Source organism: Dama dama, chromosome 20 (assembly GCF_033118175.1).
Source record: "Dama dama isolate Ldn47 chromosome 20, ASM3311817v1, whole genome shotgun sequence".
Taxonomy (NCBI): Eukaryota; Metazoa; Chordata; class Mammalia; order Artiodactyla; family Cervidae; genus Dama; species Dama dama.
This window is the reverse complement of record NC_083700.1, coordinates 90,658,182-90,675,966: the sequence shown is the minus strand read 5'-3', so window position 1 is coordinate 90,675,966 and position 17,785 is coordinate 90,658,182. Positions and strand designations below refer to the sequence as shown.

Below are 17,785 nucleotides of genomic sequence, written 5' to 3'. Positions count from 1 at the left end.
AAACGCCAATACAATGGCCACCTGATGAGAAGCACTGACTCATTGGAAGGAACCCTGATGCTGGGAAAGATTGAAGGCGGGAGGAGAAGAGGAAGAGGGAGGATGAGATGGCTGGATGGGATCTTCAACTCAAAGGGCATGAGTTTGAGTAAACTCCGGGAGTTGGTGATGGACAGGGAAGCCTGGCGTGCTGCAGTCCATGGGGTCGCCAAAGTCGGACACGACTGAACGACTGAACCGAACTGAACTACAGTTATTGGAAATAAGAACAAAAGTATGAGCAGGGAAATGAAAAGCTGAGGCAAGGGTGGTCCCTAGTGGAGAAGACCATGAGAAGTTATGCCATTGGAGGTATCATCCAAAATAAATGAAATGATCAAGAATTATGATAATGGTGATTAATGGCAATGAACCAGAAGCACAGCAGTCTGTAGGTTACCGAAACGAGTGACTGCTCTAGTCTCCTGTTAGGACGTATATTTAAGGTTTTTAGTTTTAAAGCTCTGGTTATTTGAGGAAGTGCAGCTCCTTAAAAGGCCTGGGAGAGCGAAAAGCCACAGGACCGGAGCTGTGCGGTAGCTGTCGTCGGGACTCCGCCGAGACTGCGCAGTGGGCGCGGAGGCGGGGCCAAGCGTGGGCTCGCGGGCGAGGGCGGGGCCTTGGGGGCGGAGTCTGAGCTCCGGGTTGGGCTGCGGCTGCGGCTGCTGCACTTCCAGCTTTTGAGGCCGGGAGGCCGAGGCCTGGGCCGAGCCCGGAGCCGCCGCTCGTCGGAGCCTCCTGGAGCCCCCGCGCAGGCTCAGCCTGGGGGCGGGCTCAGGCCCGGCCCGCCGCGGAACCCAGGACAGAGGCTGCATGCCCGAGGACCAGGCCGGCGCAGCCATGGTAAGAGAGCGAGGCCTGCCTGAGGCGCGGCCGCCCGCCACCCTGGCCCCCGCGGGCCTGCCCTCCCCCACTCTGATGCCCGGTCTGCTCCTGCCTTTACCTCCCTTCCTTGTTAGCTACGCCTAACTGATCCGCTCCTTCTTCCCCTTGTTGCCCGGCCACCTGCCGGGGTAACACCCCCCCCCCCCCCCGCCGTCAAGCCCCCCCCCCGCGTCTCTCTCCACTCGGTGACACCCCCCCTTTTTTAATCACCCCCCAGTGACAGCCTCTTTCGCGTTCCCCCTTGCCTCCCCCTTCTCGTCCTTTAATCCGACCTTCTTTTCTCCTCTATGGTTTTGCCTTGTTCTCTCTTTTGGGATCTCTACACCTTCCTTCTGTTTCCTCCCTCCTTTTTGCTCCTGCTGCTTGCCCCCTCTCACCATTTTATCTCCTGTCCGTATCCTTTCTCCCCTTCGTCCTCCACCATCCACGTTTCCTCTCCCCCTTATTGGATGTCCTCTCTTCCGCGGTCTCACAGCTGTCCCCATTTCCTTCTACGGGATTCAAGGGTCTAAGCAGGAACAGTTTGAGGGCGGTTGCTTCCCAGGAGCTGTTGGGCGGGCAGATAGGGAGTCGGAGGCTTTCTTCTTTCTTTTCTTTTTTGTCGAGGGAAGGGGGTAGATTGGAGAGAGCCTGCAAGCCTGATTATCTAATGTCATTGCAAAAACTGAGTGATAGTGTGTTTTGGAGCGGCGGAGTGAGACGTGGGGTGCGGGCCGGCATGCATACTATGGCCTTATAAGATATCTAGCTTTTTGGTAGAAGTAACTTAAAATGTTTTAAATTGAATATTTATTTTGAGCATCTTTTAATGTGGAAGTATAGTTTGGGAAATGTAAAAATGTTTATTTACAGGCTTTTTTGTCACTCAGAACAAATGGTTTGTTTTTGTTTGGAGACTGAGACCAGGGCATCTGGAGATGGAAAATCAGCTTGGCAGTCAGTTTGTGACAGTCTCCTTAGTACCTCTATTATCTTCATTTGTTTTACCCTCTCTGCTTTTAGTTGGGAGAGCCTTACATTTTCAGATTTTCTCTCTCCTTCCTGTTTGAAGCTTCAGTGGGTCTTTCATTGATTTGGGTTGCACATGGTTTGCAGTTCATTTGATTAATCCATTGCTCCAGCATATGTAGCAATCTAAGTTTTGGTCTCTGGGAGGAATAAGACATTCTAGTCAAAACTAAGTCCTGGTAATTATGTTCTCCTAGGAGGACAGTCAATTTCTGTTTTCTCCCCTGATTTTTGAGGAGTGGTTCAAAGTTACTTGATCTGTGAACTTTCTCTAACTCACTGACTCTGCATTTTTAGGTGGTCATTCTCCAGTGTCTGCCTGCACAACAATCCTTCACATTCACATCCCATCACACTGCTATTGTATGTTAATCTGTTTCTTCCCCTGAAATGTGAGTTCTACACAGTTACTGTGCCTTACTCCTGTTATTCCCAGTGCCCAGGCCAAGTAGGTGCTTGAATGATTTCACTTTATGGTCCCATTTTTCCTGTCTGACACATGTGATCTTGAACTGAAATTTGAGAAAACTAGTGGACTACTCAGAAAGAGTGAGTCTGAGATTCTTATTTTTGGTGCAGAAAGGAAATTTATTAAGATGTGACCTTTTCAGACTAAAGAGCTGTCCCAACAAATACACCAAGTGGCTAGATTTTTGAAAGTGTTAGCCTTCCCACAGAGAGTGAATGTATGAGTAGAGAGGGAGAAGTTATAAACTCCTTTTTGGGTGTTTAGGATCCAGGTGTGCCATTTGAGCTGGGCTTGAAAAGTGAATAGGGTTTATATAGATCATTTTGAGTAGGGGAAGAATGTTGTGAATGTGAGTAGAAAGTAATGAGGATGTATTGTAGGTAGCAGGATTACTTTTATGTGGCATGAAGAATGCAGGAATGAGGATGTGTAGTAGGAAATGAGACTAGAATTAGATATATGAGACATGGTTATGGTTTAGACTTTGTCTCCAACTAACTGGATTTTTCCTTGTTAAAATACATACACACTGTGTAAAATTACATGTATGGGAGAGTTGAAGAGAAGGCAAAATTTTAGCTTATTATTAGCTAAAAATTATTTGTAGAGGCTACTTAAAAATTTCCTTGTGTAGTGGGTATAATAGGCACTCAATAAATAGAACCAAATATTATTATAATGCTTTGTGTTTTATATTTTTCAAAATTTTTATTGTTAGGTTGTGTTTTGAATAGTTGATGTGTCTAAGACAGAGGTTCTCAAGTTTTATCATGAATCAGAATTTCCTGGAGGGCTTGTGGTCTGCCACTTCTAGAGTTTGACTTATTAGGTCTGGAGTAGGACTTGAGAGTTTGCATTTCTAACAAGTACCATGTCACACTGGTGTTCCTGATCTATAAGCCACATTTTTGAGAACCACTGGTTTAAGGTGTAGTCCTTTTTATTCATCTAACAGTTTTTGGACTGCCATTGACTGTTGACATTGAGGATATTGCAAGTAATAAAACAGATGTGGTCTCTGCTTTTTTGTATGTTTTGTCTGTAGACAGTATAGCATCAAGCAAAAAGAGTAATTATAAATGTGAAGAGTGCTAAAAAAGGAAAAGTGGCAGGATCATGATATGGGAAAGTTAGGGATGGCTTCCCAGAGGGTCTTACTTTTAGGAGAAACCTAAGGGACTAAATGACAGGAGTTGAGGTGTGTTGTGGAAAACCTGTTTAGAAGGAATAGCATTTGTGAATGACCTCGCACTGTCTGTTTTCTGCTTAACTGCATATCCTGGAGTTCTCAGCTCAAGGAAGTGAGGGAAACCCCAACCCCCCAGCCTACTCAACAAAACAAAAACACTGCTAAGTCACACACTTCCATTGTGTTAGTCTCTTTGATAGAATACACATCAATTGTAATTTTATGTTTCTTGCTATGATTTTTCAGTTAATATCTGTCTCTACCTTCAGACTATAAAAATCATTGATACAGAAGTGACTTGACTAGCTTCTAAGGGCCAGGTGGTGTTCTAGGCATTGTGGTTAAAGTGGTTTAAAAAAAAAAAAGACAATAAACAAATATATTATGAGAATAGTCGTAAATGCTAAGAAGAAATAAATCAGGGTAAGGTATAAAATTAAATATATTTGTGTGTGGAACTATTTCAAATGATATGGTTGATATGGTTAGGCAGCAGCATTAATAGCTGCTATTTACTGAAAATGACTGTGTATAAGACCTGTTTTGTGTCTCATTTTTTAACACCTACATAGCGTCTGATGCATAATATGTGCTTAATAAATATTTGTTGAATGGATGGCTGACTTTGGGAAGGATCAGAAAGTCAGGTAGACTTTGTTGAGAAAGACCGTTCGAGTTGGAGTTTTGCCTTTTGAGGGTTTATTGGATAAGAGTTTGAGAAGGAAAGCCATTCTTGGCAAAGGGACTGACTTGAGCATAGAAGCTGAAAGCGAAGGAGGCATGATGTATGTGGGGAAATGCCTGCCAATGGGTTCGATCCCTGGTCCTGGAAGATCCCACATGCCGCAGAGCAACTAAGCCCGTACACCCTAACTGTTAAGCCTGTGCTCTAAAGCCCGGAAGCTGAAACGCCAAAGCCCACAAGCCCTAGAGCCTGTGCTCCGCACAAGAGAAGCCACGACAATGAGAAGCCTACGCTCTGGCAACTAGAGAGTAGCCCCTGCTTGCTGCAACTAGAGAAAAATAAAAGCCCTTGCAGCAACAAAGACCCACATATTCAAAAATAAAAATAAATTAATTTAAAAAAATACTTAAGAACTGACTTTTAACCTTAAATTAGGAATTCTTGCTTTTTTGTATTTTAAAAATCAGTAGGTCTTTTCTTAAAAATTAATTTTTATTTGACTATAGTTGATTTACAATATTGTGTTAGTTTCCGCTGTACAGCAGAGTTATCAGTTATACATACACATATATCCACTCTTTTTTAGATTCCTTTCCCATATAGTTCCCTGTGCTATCCAGTAAGTCCTTATTAGTTAACTATTTTATATATATATATAGTAGTGTGTATGTCAGTCCTAATCTCCCAATTTACCCCTCCCCCTTTCCCTGATGATAACCATCATTGTTTTCAGTATCTGTGACTCTATTTCTGTTTTATAAATAAGTTAATATATACCATTTTTTAAGATTACTTGAGCACTATCATAGGAAATTTGTCTTTCTCTGTCTGACTTATTTCACTCAGTATGACAATCTCTAGGTCCAGCCATGTTGCTGCAAATGGCATTATTTAGTTATTTTTTTATGGTTGAGTAATATTGCTTTGTATATGTATAATACATATTGTATGTGTATTGTACATAGAAAGATATAAAAATATCTTCTTTATTCATCTGTCCTTGGACATTTAGGTTGCTTCCATGTTCTAGCTATTGTAAATAGTGCTGCAGTGAACACTGGGGGGCATGTACCTTTTTGAATTATAGTTTTCTCCAGCTATATGCCCAAGAGTGAGATTGTTGGATTATATGGCAACACTATTTTTAGTTTTTTAAGGAACCTCCAGTCTGTTTTCTATAATGGCTGCACAAATTTACATTCCCACCAACAGTGTAGGAGGGTTTCCTTTTCTTTACACCCTTTCCAACATTTATTGTTTGTAGATTTTTTGATGGTGGCTAGTCTGACTGGTGTGAGATGATACCTCATTGTGGTTTTGATTTGCATTTCTCTAATAATTAGTGATGTACATCTTTTCATGTGCTTTTTGGCCATCTGTGTGTCTTGTTTGGAGAAATGTATGTTTAGATCGTCCATCCGTTTTTTGATTAGATTGTTTGCTTTTTTTTTTTAATATTGAGCTGCCTGAGCTCTTTGTATATTTTGGAAGTTAATCCTTTGTCAGTTATTTTATTTTGCTTTTGGTTTCTTTGGTTGTGCAAAAGCTTTTAAGTTTAATTAGGTCCTATTTGCTTGTTTTTGTTTTGATTTTCATTACTCTGGGTGGTGGATAAGTAAAAATTAGTAGGTTTTTCTAATTTTTCAATTTTTTTTCTAAATGACAAAATAAAAAGAATGCTTCCAGGCTGCTGCTTACAAGCATGCCTCCACAAATAAAACATTGGAAGTGTGGATATTGCAGTAGTGCTTAGTCACTTAGTTGTGTCCGACTCTCTTGCAACCGTGTGGACTGTAGCCCTCGAGGCTCCTCTATCCATGAGATTCTCCAGGCAAGAATACTAGAATAGGTTGCCATTTCCTTCTCCAGGGAATCTTCCTGACCCAGGGATCGAGCCCAGGTCTTCCGCATTGTAGACGGATTCTTTACCATCTGAGCCACCAGGAAGTGTGGTTAGTTTACTTCTAATAATGAAAATCCAAATTGGATAGAATTATCATCACATTTCTTTTTTTAATACTTAAGAATACTGAGATATCTTGATGTACCATTTAAGAGTCCTGGTAAGATAAATGCACTCATTTACTCCTATTTTGTCATTGCAATTATGTTTCCTGTCTTTCTTTCACCAACAGTTCATTATAAGAATAAAAATAATTTAAAATTACTGTGTTGTTCAGTGTGTAACAATTGAGTGTCTGTAATATGATGAGCTAGTTTCCTAATTTCCACTAATTCACACATGTTCAGTAGATCAATTTTTGGATACTCTCAAACTATTCTGTTTTCAAAGGAGAATATTTTAAGTAATTTTTTCATTATATGGTAAAAAAAAATACACAAATCAGTGTCTATTTGTGTATAACTGAGTCACTTTGCTATACAGCAGAGATTGGTACAACCCGGTAAATCAACTATACTTCAATTAAAAAAAAACTTAAAAAAGTACCAAGCAAAATATCAACGTTGAATTTAATGATTGAGTCATCCTTGAATTAGGAAATTTTGACTGGAACACTACTTTTTTCATAGGTTCTAAAGCTAACCCTTAAAAACACACAACCAATAAGTAGCAGAAATAGTCATTATTTGCAGTGGAATAAAAGATATTTTTAATGCTAGTAATTAATAGAGGAAAATGTTAAGACAAAGTTCTTGAATGCTGGGACATTTATTTAGAGAGCATGATCTCACACATTTAGTGAGCACACAGTATCAGATGATGTACTAATTAATCTTCACAATTCCATGAGGTTGATGATGTTTTCTCATGGCACAGTTAAGAAAACTGAGACTTAGAGAAATCAGGTGATTATGGTCATATACCGAATAAGTGACTGAACAGGATTCAAGCACAGGTTTGTCTGACCCCTAAGTCTGTGCTATTTCAAACACCTTCCCTGGACTCTGAGATTTTCAGAGTCTAAACTAAATTCAAGCATTTAAAATATTTGTACTATTGTTTCCATTTTAAAAGTAATTTAATATTGAGAGAAAATTGGTCAACGAGTGTGTATAATTTTATGGTTCTTGATCTGTCTTGCCAAATCGCTTTTTGCAGAGCATTTGTAGCGTGTCAGATGTTGGTGGCTTTCTGTCTTTAGCATTTAGATACCTTTTTCATGTTGAAAAGCTTGAGACACATGACAGGAATATACTTTGAGAACACAGTAATTAGGGGGAAAAGTCCCAAAGGCTGGTGGACATCATTATTCTGACAGCATCTGTTGGGCATTGAAAGTGTACATTTCAAGATATTATTGTGTACAGAGCATACTTGGAATGCATGTAAATTTGTGAAACCTACAGTTTAGGGCCCACTGGTTTACAGTGGTCTTATAGGGCTGCTGTAGCCACACAGATGGTAACTGCACAACACAGGTAGCAACTGTACTGTGGCCAGCAGTGGGTCTATAGTTATCTGTATCCTGTGTGCTTGGCAGCGTAAATCACATAGTGGGAGTCCAGCAAATAGTTCTGTGCAGTATACGAGCATTCTTAAGATCTAATTCTTTAATGAGCTAATCATTTTATGAGAAAAAGTCCTTGCATTTTATGTTCAGTCATACTGAGCACACATACTGTTTATCATGCCTCTAGTTTTGCTTAGACTCTTCCTTTAGCCTGGAATGCTGTCTGCTTGACTATTTAACTTTCAAGTTCCCTTTGAGCCCTACCTCCTTTGTGAAGCCTTCATTTACCCGTAGGTAGCCTTGGGCTCCTCCTTTTCTTATGCCTCCCTTGTACATTATATGTGCTTTGGATATGGGAATTACTTTATGGTGCTAGTATTTTTAATGAGGCTGGCTGTCTCTCCAGATTATGAACTTTCTGAGGGTAAGTACAGTATTGTGTTTTTTCAGCTTCATGTCTTAAACAGTTGGTATAATTCCTGAGACTGAAAGAGTGTGTGTACTTTGTAGAGAATTGCATAAGGTAAGATGTGAGTCATGAAAGGGGGGGAAATAGATGAACACTTTGTACAGGTCCTCTGAGGAGGGAAAAAGAGTTTTGATGGGTAAGAAATTTTGGATCAGGTAGTTTCTCTTACTAGCATAAGGAGTAGTTTTGACCCGGGATAAATGTTTCTGTCCGGAGTGTTCATCAGGAAGAGCTGGGAAAGAAGCCAGATGATTTTGAGATGAATTGCAAAGCACTATTCCTTTGTATAAACATTTGCAAATTATTTGTCTATAGTTTGCAGAGGTATCCTTCCAAAGAATAGAATATTTAAATACAGATAGTAAAGAATCAGTTACTGGTAAATGTAGAGGAGTGGTTAAATTATTTAAACATTTTGTTAACTGTATAAAGATCTTTTTTCTTTTTTTGTATCGCCAGTTCTCCCTTGTATGAACACTTTGCTTAGCTCTCAAAAGCATCTTCATGCATGTTCAATGTCATAGTCTCCTTTTCTAAGGGCATTTTGAAAAAAGTTTCAGTGCTCTTGGTTATGTAATATCAGTTATTTTCTTTCCATAGGCCTTGTGACCTTTGGCAAGTCATTTCACTTCTCTGTGCCTCCAATTTTAAATCTCTAAAGTGAAAAGGTTATATTGAATCCTCTCTCTGTGACCTCTTAACCCCTGTTAAAAAATGTAGTAAGATTCTAGCATGTTAGAGGTAAATATTTTAGTTAAGTAGGTACATTATATTACCTGTAGTGGCAGACTGCTTTAATAGGTTTTAATTTCGGGTGAACCTGAGCTCTTACCTCCATTAATATACTATCCAACTTTTCACAGCAGAAACCCTTCTTTCAATTATATTAATATTTCCATAGTATGTTAGTATTTTAAAGGCATTTTCATACACATCCCATTTATTCCTCAGTGCCATTTTGTGAGGTAGTCAAGATAGAGGTTTAGCAGATAAGAAAACTGAGAAGCTAATTTCTTTACCTAGGGTCACACAGCTACTAAATAGCAGAGCTGGGACTGACGGCAAGCCCAGCGCTCTTTCCATTATTAACCCAGCTTCTCTGTTTACCATATCATATTTCAAAACTAATGCTAGTAGTTAAGAGGAAATAATGCTAAAGGATCTCTTTGAGTTAGTGATTGCTATGAACTGCTCATCTGCTAAGTGACTGCTGACCTGAATTTTTGTTTTGTTTCATGGAATAGCTTTATTACATGAGCTAAGATGGAAGGGAAGGGGATTTATTTACCTTTGCAAGTCTTGACCTTTTGTAGAGTCAAATCTAGCTTCTTGCCCTTTAACACAGAACCCTTTGCCACACTGGCCAAGCCTTGAAGTGATACATGCAAGAAGCTTGCCTTCAGTTCAGTTCAGTCGCTCAGTTGTGTCCAATGCTTTGCGACCCCATGAACCACAGCACTCCAGGCCTCCCTGTCCATCGCCAACTCCTGGAGTTTACCCAAACTCATGTCCATTGAGTTGGTGATGCCATCGAACCATCCCATCCCCTGTTGTCCCCTTCTCCTCCTGCCTTCAATCTTTCCCAGCATCAGGGTCTTTTCAGATGAGTCAGCTCTTCACATCAGGTGGCCAAAGTATTGGAGTTTCAGCTTCAACATCAGTCCTTCCAGTGAACACCCAGGACGGATCTCCTTTAGGATGGACTGGTTGGATCTCCTTGCTGTCCAAGGGACTCTCAAGAGTCTTCTCCAACATCACGGTTCGAAAGCATCAATTCTTTGGTGCTCAGCTTTCTTTATAGTCCAACTCTTACATCCATACATGACTACTGGAAAAACCATAGCCTTGACTAGACAGACCTTTGTTGACAAAGTAATGTCTCTGCTTTTTAATATGCTGTCTAGGTTGGTCATACCTGCAACTTTATTTGGTGTCTAGGGATCTCTGGAGAGTAGTTGGTGCTTTTTGCTTGTTTTGTTTTTTTTTCTTGCCATACTGCACAGCATGTGACCAGGGATCGAACCCATGTTCCCTGCAGTGAAAGCGTGGAATCCTAACCATTGGACTGCCAGGGAATTCCCTAGTTGGTATTTTTTAAAAAAGAAAATAACTCCCCTCAGTCCATGCCAAATAATTGAAAATATCTGTACCCTTGAGAACAATTTACCTGTGCCTTTATTACTAGCACAAGGGGGGAAAACTCCATAAATTAAAAAGAGATATCCCATGGAATACTACTAAAACGAGGAGTCAAAGATTGTTTCAATATCTTGAAGTGTCTTATATCCATAAAGTCAAATGACACTGTCTGCTTTTCAATCCCATTGTTTAATTTTATTGCTAGACTTGGGACTTAATATTTCTCTCTGAACATATGGTCTCTTTCTCTAGGGGCAAATAAATACTTTAAACACACCTAACAATAAGTTTGCGTTGACTATTCATTTACTCATTCAATAAACATTTAGTGCCTATCTGTTAGACATTCTTGTTGGCTCTGGGAATATAGCAGTGAACAAAACATAGTGTTTGTTTTATGGAGTTTGCATTATATAGTAATAGCTAACAATTATTGAGCATTTATGGCTTCCTTGGTGGCTCAGATGGTAAAGAATCTGCCTGCAGTGTGGGAGACCCAGGTTTGATCCCTGGGTCGAGAAGATCCCCTGGAGAAGGAAATGGCAGCCCACTCCAGTATTTTTGCCTGGAGCATTTCATGGACAGAGGAGCCTGGCGGGCTACAGTCCATGGGATCACAAAGTGTTGGACACAACTGATTGACTAACACACACACACACACACACACACTGAGCGTTTAATATATGCCAGTCACTGTTCTAAGTGCCATACACCTAAAATTTATTTATGACAACAATCCTGTGATGTAGGTACTGTTATTGTGTGTTTTTATAGATCAGGAAACTGAGGTACAGGGAGATTAAGTCCTCATGCCTAAAGTTACATCGTTTTGTAAGTGGTAGAGCTGGCATTTTAATCCAGGCAGTCTTACTTCCAAACCCACACTTTTCACCGCAGTATTTATTGCATAGTCCCTCAGAGAGACGTCAGTAAAAAATTTATTTCTAATACTGAAATTGGCAAGTTTGTGATCTTTGTAGTCACCTAGTTATTGGCCCAATCTTTAGGAAAAAATCATCTGGGGATATAGAAAAACCAAACCGCTATCAGAGCCTTTGTTTTCTATTGGATGATCTGTCAGTCCTAGGAACATTTCAGGTAGGAGATAAGATCTTGAACCTGATTCATGAATCAGAACCGAGACAACTACATAAAGCCAGGACCCTAACACCTAACATCACGCCATTGGTGAAAACATAGAGTAAAAAATATCTGCCTCATGGTGTAGGGAAACAAAGGAGCTTACTTGTCTTGACCTGGTCTCTGGATGGGAATAGTCTCTCTCTCGAGAATTTACAGTCATGAACTTTCTGCCTTATGTGTCTGAAACTTGAACCTATATAACTTGTGCAAGATCATGGCTATTAAGTAGGAAGGGAACATTTACTGAGTAATTACTCTGCCAGGCATTGTGCTGGGGGCTTTAAAAACAGTTTCTCACGTCATCCTGACAATAGCACCATGAGATAAGTACTAATATTATCCCCATTTTACAAAGGATAGGACAGAGGATCAGAAAAGCTAAATAATTTGCAGTGTAACACCACTGAATTCAAATCCAGGTCGCGTATTCTTCCTCCTAAGCACAGGGTCTCTGGAAACATCATTTCATTTTTGTGCCTCAGCTTCCTTAACTGTGAAATGAAATTTGTAATATTTTTCCTTTTACTTCATAAGGTTATTATAGGTATCAAATAATACAAAGAATGTGAACTTGATTTTTTTGCTGTTAGATACTATTCCTGGTATCATCCATAAAGTGTATTTTTCCTTTTAATTAATTAATCAAAAGGGAGACCTCATTATTTAATAGTTTTGAAGTTCACAAGGTCTGTCTTGAGGAATTAAGGCAGTCTTACTATTTTTTGTATTAGATGTTTCCTGAAGTAGTCTCTTGAGGAGAAATAAAATTAATTCTGAGATAAGTTTTCATCTAGTAGCTTACTAATTCATTCAACAAGTAAGTTATCTGATGCATTTTTTGGACTTTAGGTCCTAAGTGTAAAAGTTGCCTGATCGATGAGGACTTCATTTTTTATCACTCTAGCAACAGTGGAAGCCCCAGTCTCCTCCAGCAGTAGACTACAGTTGGAGTATGTAGTCAATTCCCAATGTTCCCCATGTCCCCACTTGCTAGAAATGGGTAGACCACTGCTCAGAATGCTGAAATGCTTCTTTGACCCTGGTGACATAGTAACAGAGTGAAGCTTTTACATATAGAAAACAAACCAACCAACAAATTATATAACTAACTCATGGGGAAGTGACTGAGTATGCCTCTAGCTGAATATTGCATAGATGACTAAATACATCAAGAAAGGAGAATATAAGAAAGAAAATTAAAAAATTAGGAAGATTAAAAGAAAGCCATGAGAAGGTTAGGAAGAACTGATGAGTATCAGTGTGTGATTCCTCAAAGACTCTTTAGGAAGAAGTCTGTTCTTTTGTCTGATACTTGGAAGTGTTGCAAATCTCCTACTACATACGTACAAATAGAGCTTATTGTATTTCCCATAATTTGGAAGAGAGGTTTGTAATCTCTTCAGCATTGTTGTATTGAGGTGGTGGTATTTTTTTTTTATTGTTATTAGTTTTGTGTCTTAATTAAAAATTATCATTGATTTAATCTAGTGTGTGGTTATATATATATATTTGTACTAAAAGAACTTTTGACATAAAAATTTCCAGATTTAGACTTTGACAGTGTTTTGTAACTTGAATAGGAAACATCCATTTTTCTCGGTGAAGCAAATGTCTGTAAGATTCCCTTGTAGTGATAATTTTAATATGGTTTTGCATTGGAACTTGGGAACCAGGAGGGATGGATAGGCTATGAGGTCTTTTTGCCCCACTTATGTGGATCTTAGACAAAAAGCATTTGAGAACTATTAACTTTCCTTGAATTTGTAGTCTTGAGAGGGAGACGGCCATCTAAACAAGTAAAAGTTATACAGTGGGTAATTGTAATAGAACTGTATAGAGAATGTCATGTGATTATATCACTTGTATTTTGGGATATGAGGAACAGCTTCATGGAGCAGCAGACATGTGTCCTGGCTGTTGTAGTGTTGGAAGGAATTTGATAGCTGAAAGGTGGAGAAGGGTACTCGAAGGAGAGAGGACATCATGTATTAAGAAAGGGAGGCATGACCGACTACCTCTGGTAACATTCCTTCTCTGAACCTCAGCTTCTTCAACAAAGATAATCTCTTTTCTCCTTACTTCATAGAATCATAATGATTGTTTTCAAAAGACTTCATATTTATTTATTTATTTAAAATTATTTTTGATTGCACTGGGTCTTTGTTGTTGCACACAGGCGTTCTCTAGCTGTGGTGAGCAGGGGTTACGCTCTAGTTGCAGCATGCGGACTTTTCATTGCAGTGGCTTCTCTTGTTGCAGAGCATGGGCTCTAGGTGCTCAGGGGCTCAGTAATTGTGGCTCATGGGCTCCAGAGCGCAAGCTTGGTAGTTGCGGCACATGGATTTAGTTGCTCTGCAGCATGTGGGATCGTCCCAGACCAGGGATTGATCTGGTGTCCTGTGCATTGCAAGGTAGATCCTTAACCACTGGACTACGGCTGGACTACTGAAAAGACACTATAAATTGAAGAGTTAGACGGCTGTTAAATGATGAAGGTGTGGACCTACATCTTCGCTTTTGTAGTGCGAACTGTTAGTCTCATTATTACTTTTTTTCCCTTTTCCTCATTTGAAAGCCTTCTGTGTCTCCCCTAGGTAGTGTCATTTCAATACCTCTCCTAACTTCTGTTCAGTCCAGTTGTTCTTTATTTTTGTTGTTTTTTTTCTTTTGTTGTTCCTTCAAGATTCTGCTTTGTGGCGTCTAAAGACAGGAGCAGAAGAGAAGATACATGTTTATATACCTAGCTTTAATATCAGGAAAAATTCTTTAATTGTTTATGTATAACTATTTAAGCTATGATCCTTGTTGTTTAGCCTCAGAGCAGTGTCATAATCTATGGAACATAATCCTTCAGCCAAAAAGTCATTTAGTAATAACTCAGAGTCTTTATTTGCAAAATTTTTGGACACCTGAAATAGAACAGAGTTCACAGATATACTTCTTAAAATTCCCTTTTTATTTCCTATTTCCTTTCCTTTGTATACATCATAACCGTCCCCCTGCCTTTCCCCTGAAGCTCTTCTCAAGATGCCCTTTCCATCCCAGTCCATCATTGTTGGTAAAATCTGGGAAATGTGTGACTGCATAGGGAATGGGTGTAGGAGCACTGGTGAGAAGTTATATCATGACCAATTTAGGAAAAATAAAAATGTGTGTGTACATGTGTGTGGGCTTCCTTGGTAGCTCAGCTGGTAAAGAATTCCCCTGCAATGCAGGAGGCCCTGGTTTGATTCCAGGGTCCAGAAGATCCCCTGGAGGAGGGATAGGCTACCCACTCCAGTATTCTTGGGCTTCCCTGTGGCTCAGTTGGTAAAGAAACCACCTGCAATTTGGGAGACCTGGGTTTGATCCCTGGGTTAGGAGGATCCCTGGAGGAGGACATGGCAACCCTCTCTAATATTCTTGCCTGGAGAACCCCTATGGACAGAGGAGCCTGGTGGGCTGCAGTCCATGGGACTGCAGAGTTGGACATGACTGAGTGACTAAGCACAGAACAGCATGTATATTTTCATTCATAAGTAATATAATTTTAATTATATGTTTAATTAAATATAAAAGATCTATTATAAAGTCTAATATGAAAGGTCTATTCTTACTAGTTTGAATACATATACTGAAAAGTATAACTATCATTGATAAAATAGACACTGATTTTTGGTTATTTTGAAATATTTGAAAAGCACAAGTGTGAACACAGCTCTTTTTTTCAACATTTTCACAAGTTTTTGCTTTTTTTTTCCCTCTCATTTTTAATAACTGATACTTTCAGGGACTTCCCTCATGGTCCAGTGACTAAGACTCTGTGCTCCCAAAGCAGGGGACCAGGTTCGATCCCTGGTCAGGGAACTAGATCCCACGTGCTGCAATTAAAACCCAGTCCAGTCAAATAAATAAATAAAAATAAATATTATTTTTTAAAAAATAATAATTTGATACATTTAGAAGACCATAGAAAACATTTATGTAAGCCATGAAACGTAGTAAACAAACGTCTAAAATCCAGCATCCAACTTAAGAAATAGAGGCTCATCACTGCCATTTCTTCCTCTGTGTGCCCCATTCTTTTATGCTACTTCCACCCACCCCCAAAGTATCCACTATCCTTTTTAATTTTAAATCTTTCCCTTGCTCTTCTTTATAGGTTTACTATAACATTGTTTAGTTTAGAAGTAGCTATATAATCTTCTGAAATTTGCTCAGTCATGTCTGACTCTTTGCGACCCCATGGACTATATAGTCCATGGAATTCTCCAGGCCAGAATACTGGAGTGGGTAGCCGTTCCCTTCTTCAGGGGATTTTCCTAACCCAGGGATCGAACCCAGTCTCCTGCATTGCAGGCTGATTCTTTACCAGCTGAGCCACAAGGGAATCCTATGCCTGTATAGATGTTTAGTTGAAATCTTGCTGCATATACAGTTTTTATTTAGCTTAGATTAACTTTATTCTTAGCATTTTACTGTCTTTAACCAACAAAGATCTACTGTATAGCACATATACAGTGCTCTACTCTGTGTTATGGGCCAGCCTGGATGGGAAGGGGGTTGGGGGGAGAATGGATACATGGTTGTGCATGGCTGAGTCCCTTAGCTCTTCACCTGAAACTACCACAATATTGTTAATTGGCTATATCCAAATACAAAGTAAAAAGTTTAAAGTTTGGGGGAAAAAAAAAAAACAGAAAAACTTAGCCCAAGCAAACTCAAAGGTGTTTGATTTTAACTCAAGAAAACTTGAATTCTGAACAAAAATTATTACTCTACTGCTGGAAAAATTCATTTAAGAATTCACATAACACATATCTAAGAAGTAAAATTTTTTTCCAGAAATGAAGTTTAGAGACAAAAACTAAAAATAGTTTTGACATTGTATCCTTCTCACACATACACATAACTGAAATTGAACAACTTTTCATTGTTTCATCATTTCAGAATAAAATGTGAAAAAGATACTTTAAAGACTGGGTTCTAAAAAAGAGTTACTCATAAACATATTATTATGTAATTATCTATATAGTTGATATACCATAATTTGCTTGCCCTTTCCCCCCTATTTTAGAATTTGTATATGTATTTTAGGGGGGAGTTTAGAAAAACTGTGAATAAGTCTCTTTGTGCAAATTCCTTTGTTAACATCTCTGGTTATCCCCACTCCCCACCCCCTTTTTTAAAGATTTTTTTCTTTTTTGTTTCTGGTAAATTCTTAGATGAGGCCCTGGATCCAGGGACTGGGTGTTTTTAAGATTGTAATTAAGTCTTTTATATCCAGAGAAATTGTGACAATTTATACTTTAAGCAGCAGTATTTGAGAGGACCAATTTGAGGGTATAAGTAATTTGAATGATTCACAACGTCAGGATTTTATCCAGTTCCAGAAAACACCATGTTAAAAAAAATTAAAGAGCTGTGCTGTTCTTTCAGATCGTTGTTATTTTTCCTGTTTTCCATAGGATATTTTTTCAGCCACTGTTGAGGGACCACGTCATTCTGCCTGCTCTACATGTGATAGTTAATTACAGGGTTTAGTTATCCTGTCTGATCACTCCTCTGAGAATTTATCTCTTCTGTGACTCAGCTGTCACCAGTAGGGGGTGATATTTAAATCTGTATATTCAGCTCACTTCTTTCACAGAAGCATTTTTAGTTCCTTTTCTATCCTTACCTAAGCAGACAGACTCTTCACAGCCATAACAAATTCCCTTGAAGAAATAAGTTTTGCCTTGTCTTCTTTTCAGTCTTGTCAGTGAGATTGTGGGAGTATTGATTCCTATTTCATTTTTTATTTTCTAACTTTTTTTTGACAATTTCAGACTTTAAAAAGTTGCAGAAATAACATTAATTCTCATATAGACATTCACCCAGATTCTCCAAATGTTAGCATTTTATCTTGTGCGCTTATCTGTGCTATTTCTACACACACACACTTGGTTAACGACTACTTTAAATCATGGCGTGTTTTATTTTTTTTTAAAGCTCAATTTCTCTGTCTTCCACCCATTTCCTTCCTTCATCTGAGAGCACTCTATGGAATAGGAAAAATTAGAATTAAATATGTTGGTTCAAGGCCTAATTCTGCTACGTTTTTAACTCGATGAACTTGGGTACATTGTTCTTTCTGACCTCCGGTATCCTCATATACAAAATAGTGTCTATTATACCAGCTCCACAAGTCTGCTACGAGAGCCAAATACATGTCAAAAGGATTCTGTAGGAATGCTGGTCAGTCCAGAGAACACTCGAGTATCTAGGAGAGTGCCAGGCATTATGCTGCTGCTGCTAAGTCGCTTCAGTCGTGTCTGACTCTGTGCGACCCCACAGATGGCAGCCCACCAGGCTCCCCCGTCGCTGG

At 39.2% G+C, this 17,785-nt stretch overlaps 1 protein-coding gene across 4 annotated transcripts in view; it reads left to right on the top strand.

Annotated features, from left to right (window-relative positions):
- The first annotated feature begins 696 nt into the window (after positions 1 to 696).
- Positions 697 to 17,785, top strand: part of ZYG11B (zyg-11 family member B, cell cycle regulator) — a 73,848-nt gene continuing 56,759 nt past the window's right edge. For 2 of the 4 annotated variants that reach the window (XM_061121874.1, XM_061121873.1), the window contains exon 1: positions 735 to 882. Coding sequence is in view for 1 of the 4 variants with exons in the window: in XM_061121872.1 (XP_060977855.1) it covers positions 853 to 882 (30 nt within the window). In the remaining 3 variants the exon portion in view is untranslated. Of the gene's footprint in view, positions 883 to 17,785 lie in introns of all 4 variants that reach the window. The other 2 variants (XM_061121876.1, XM_061121872.1) reach the window with 2 other exon arrangements.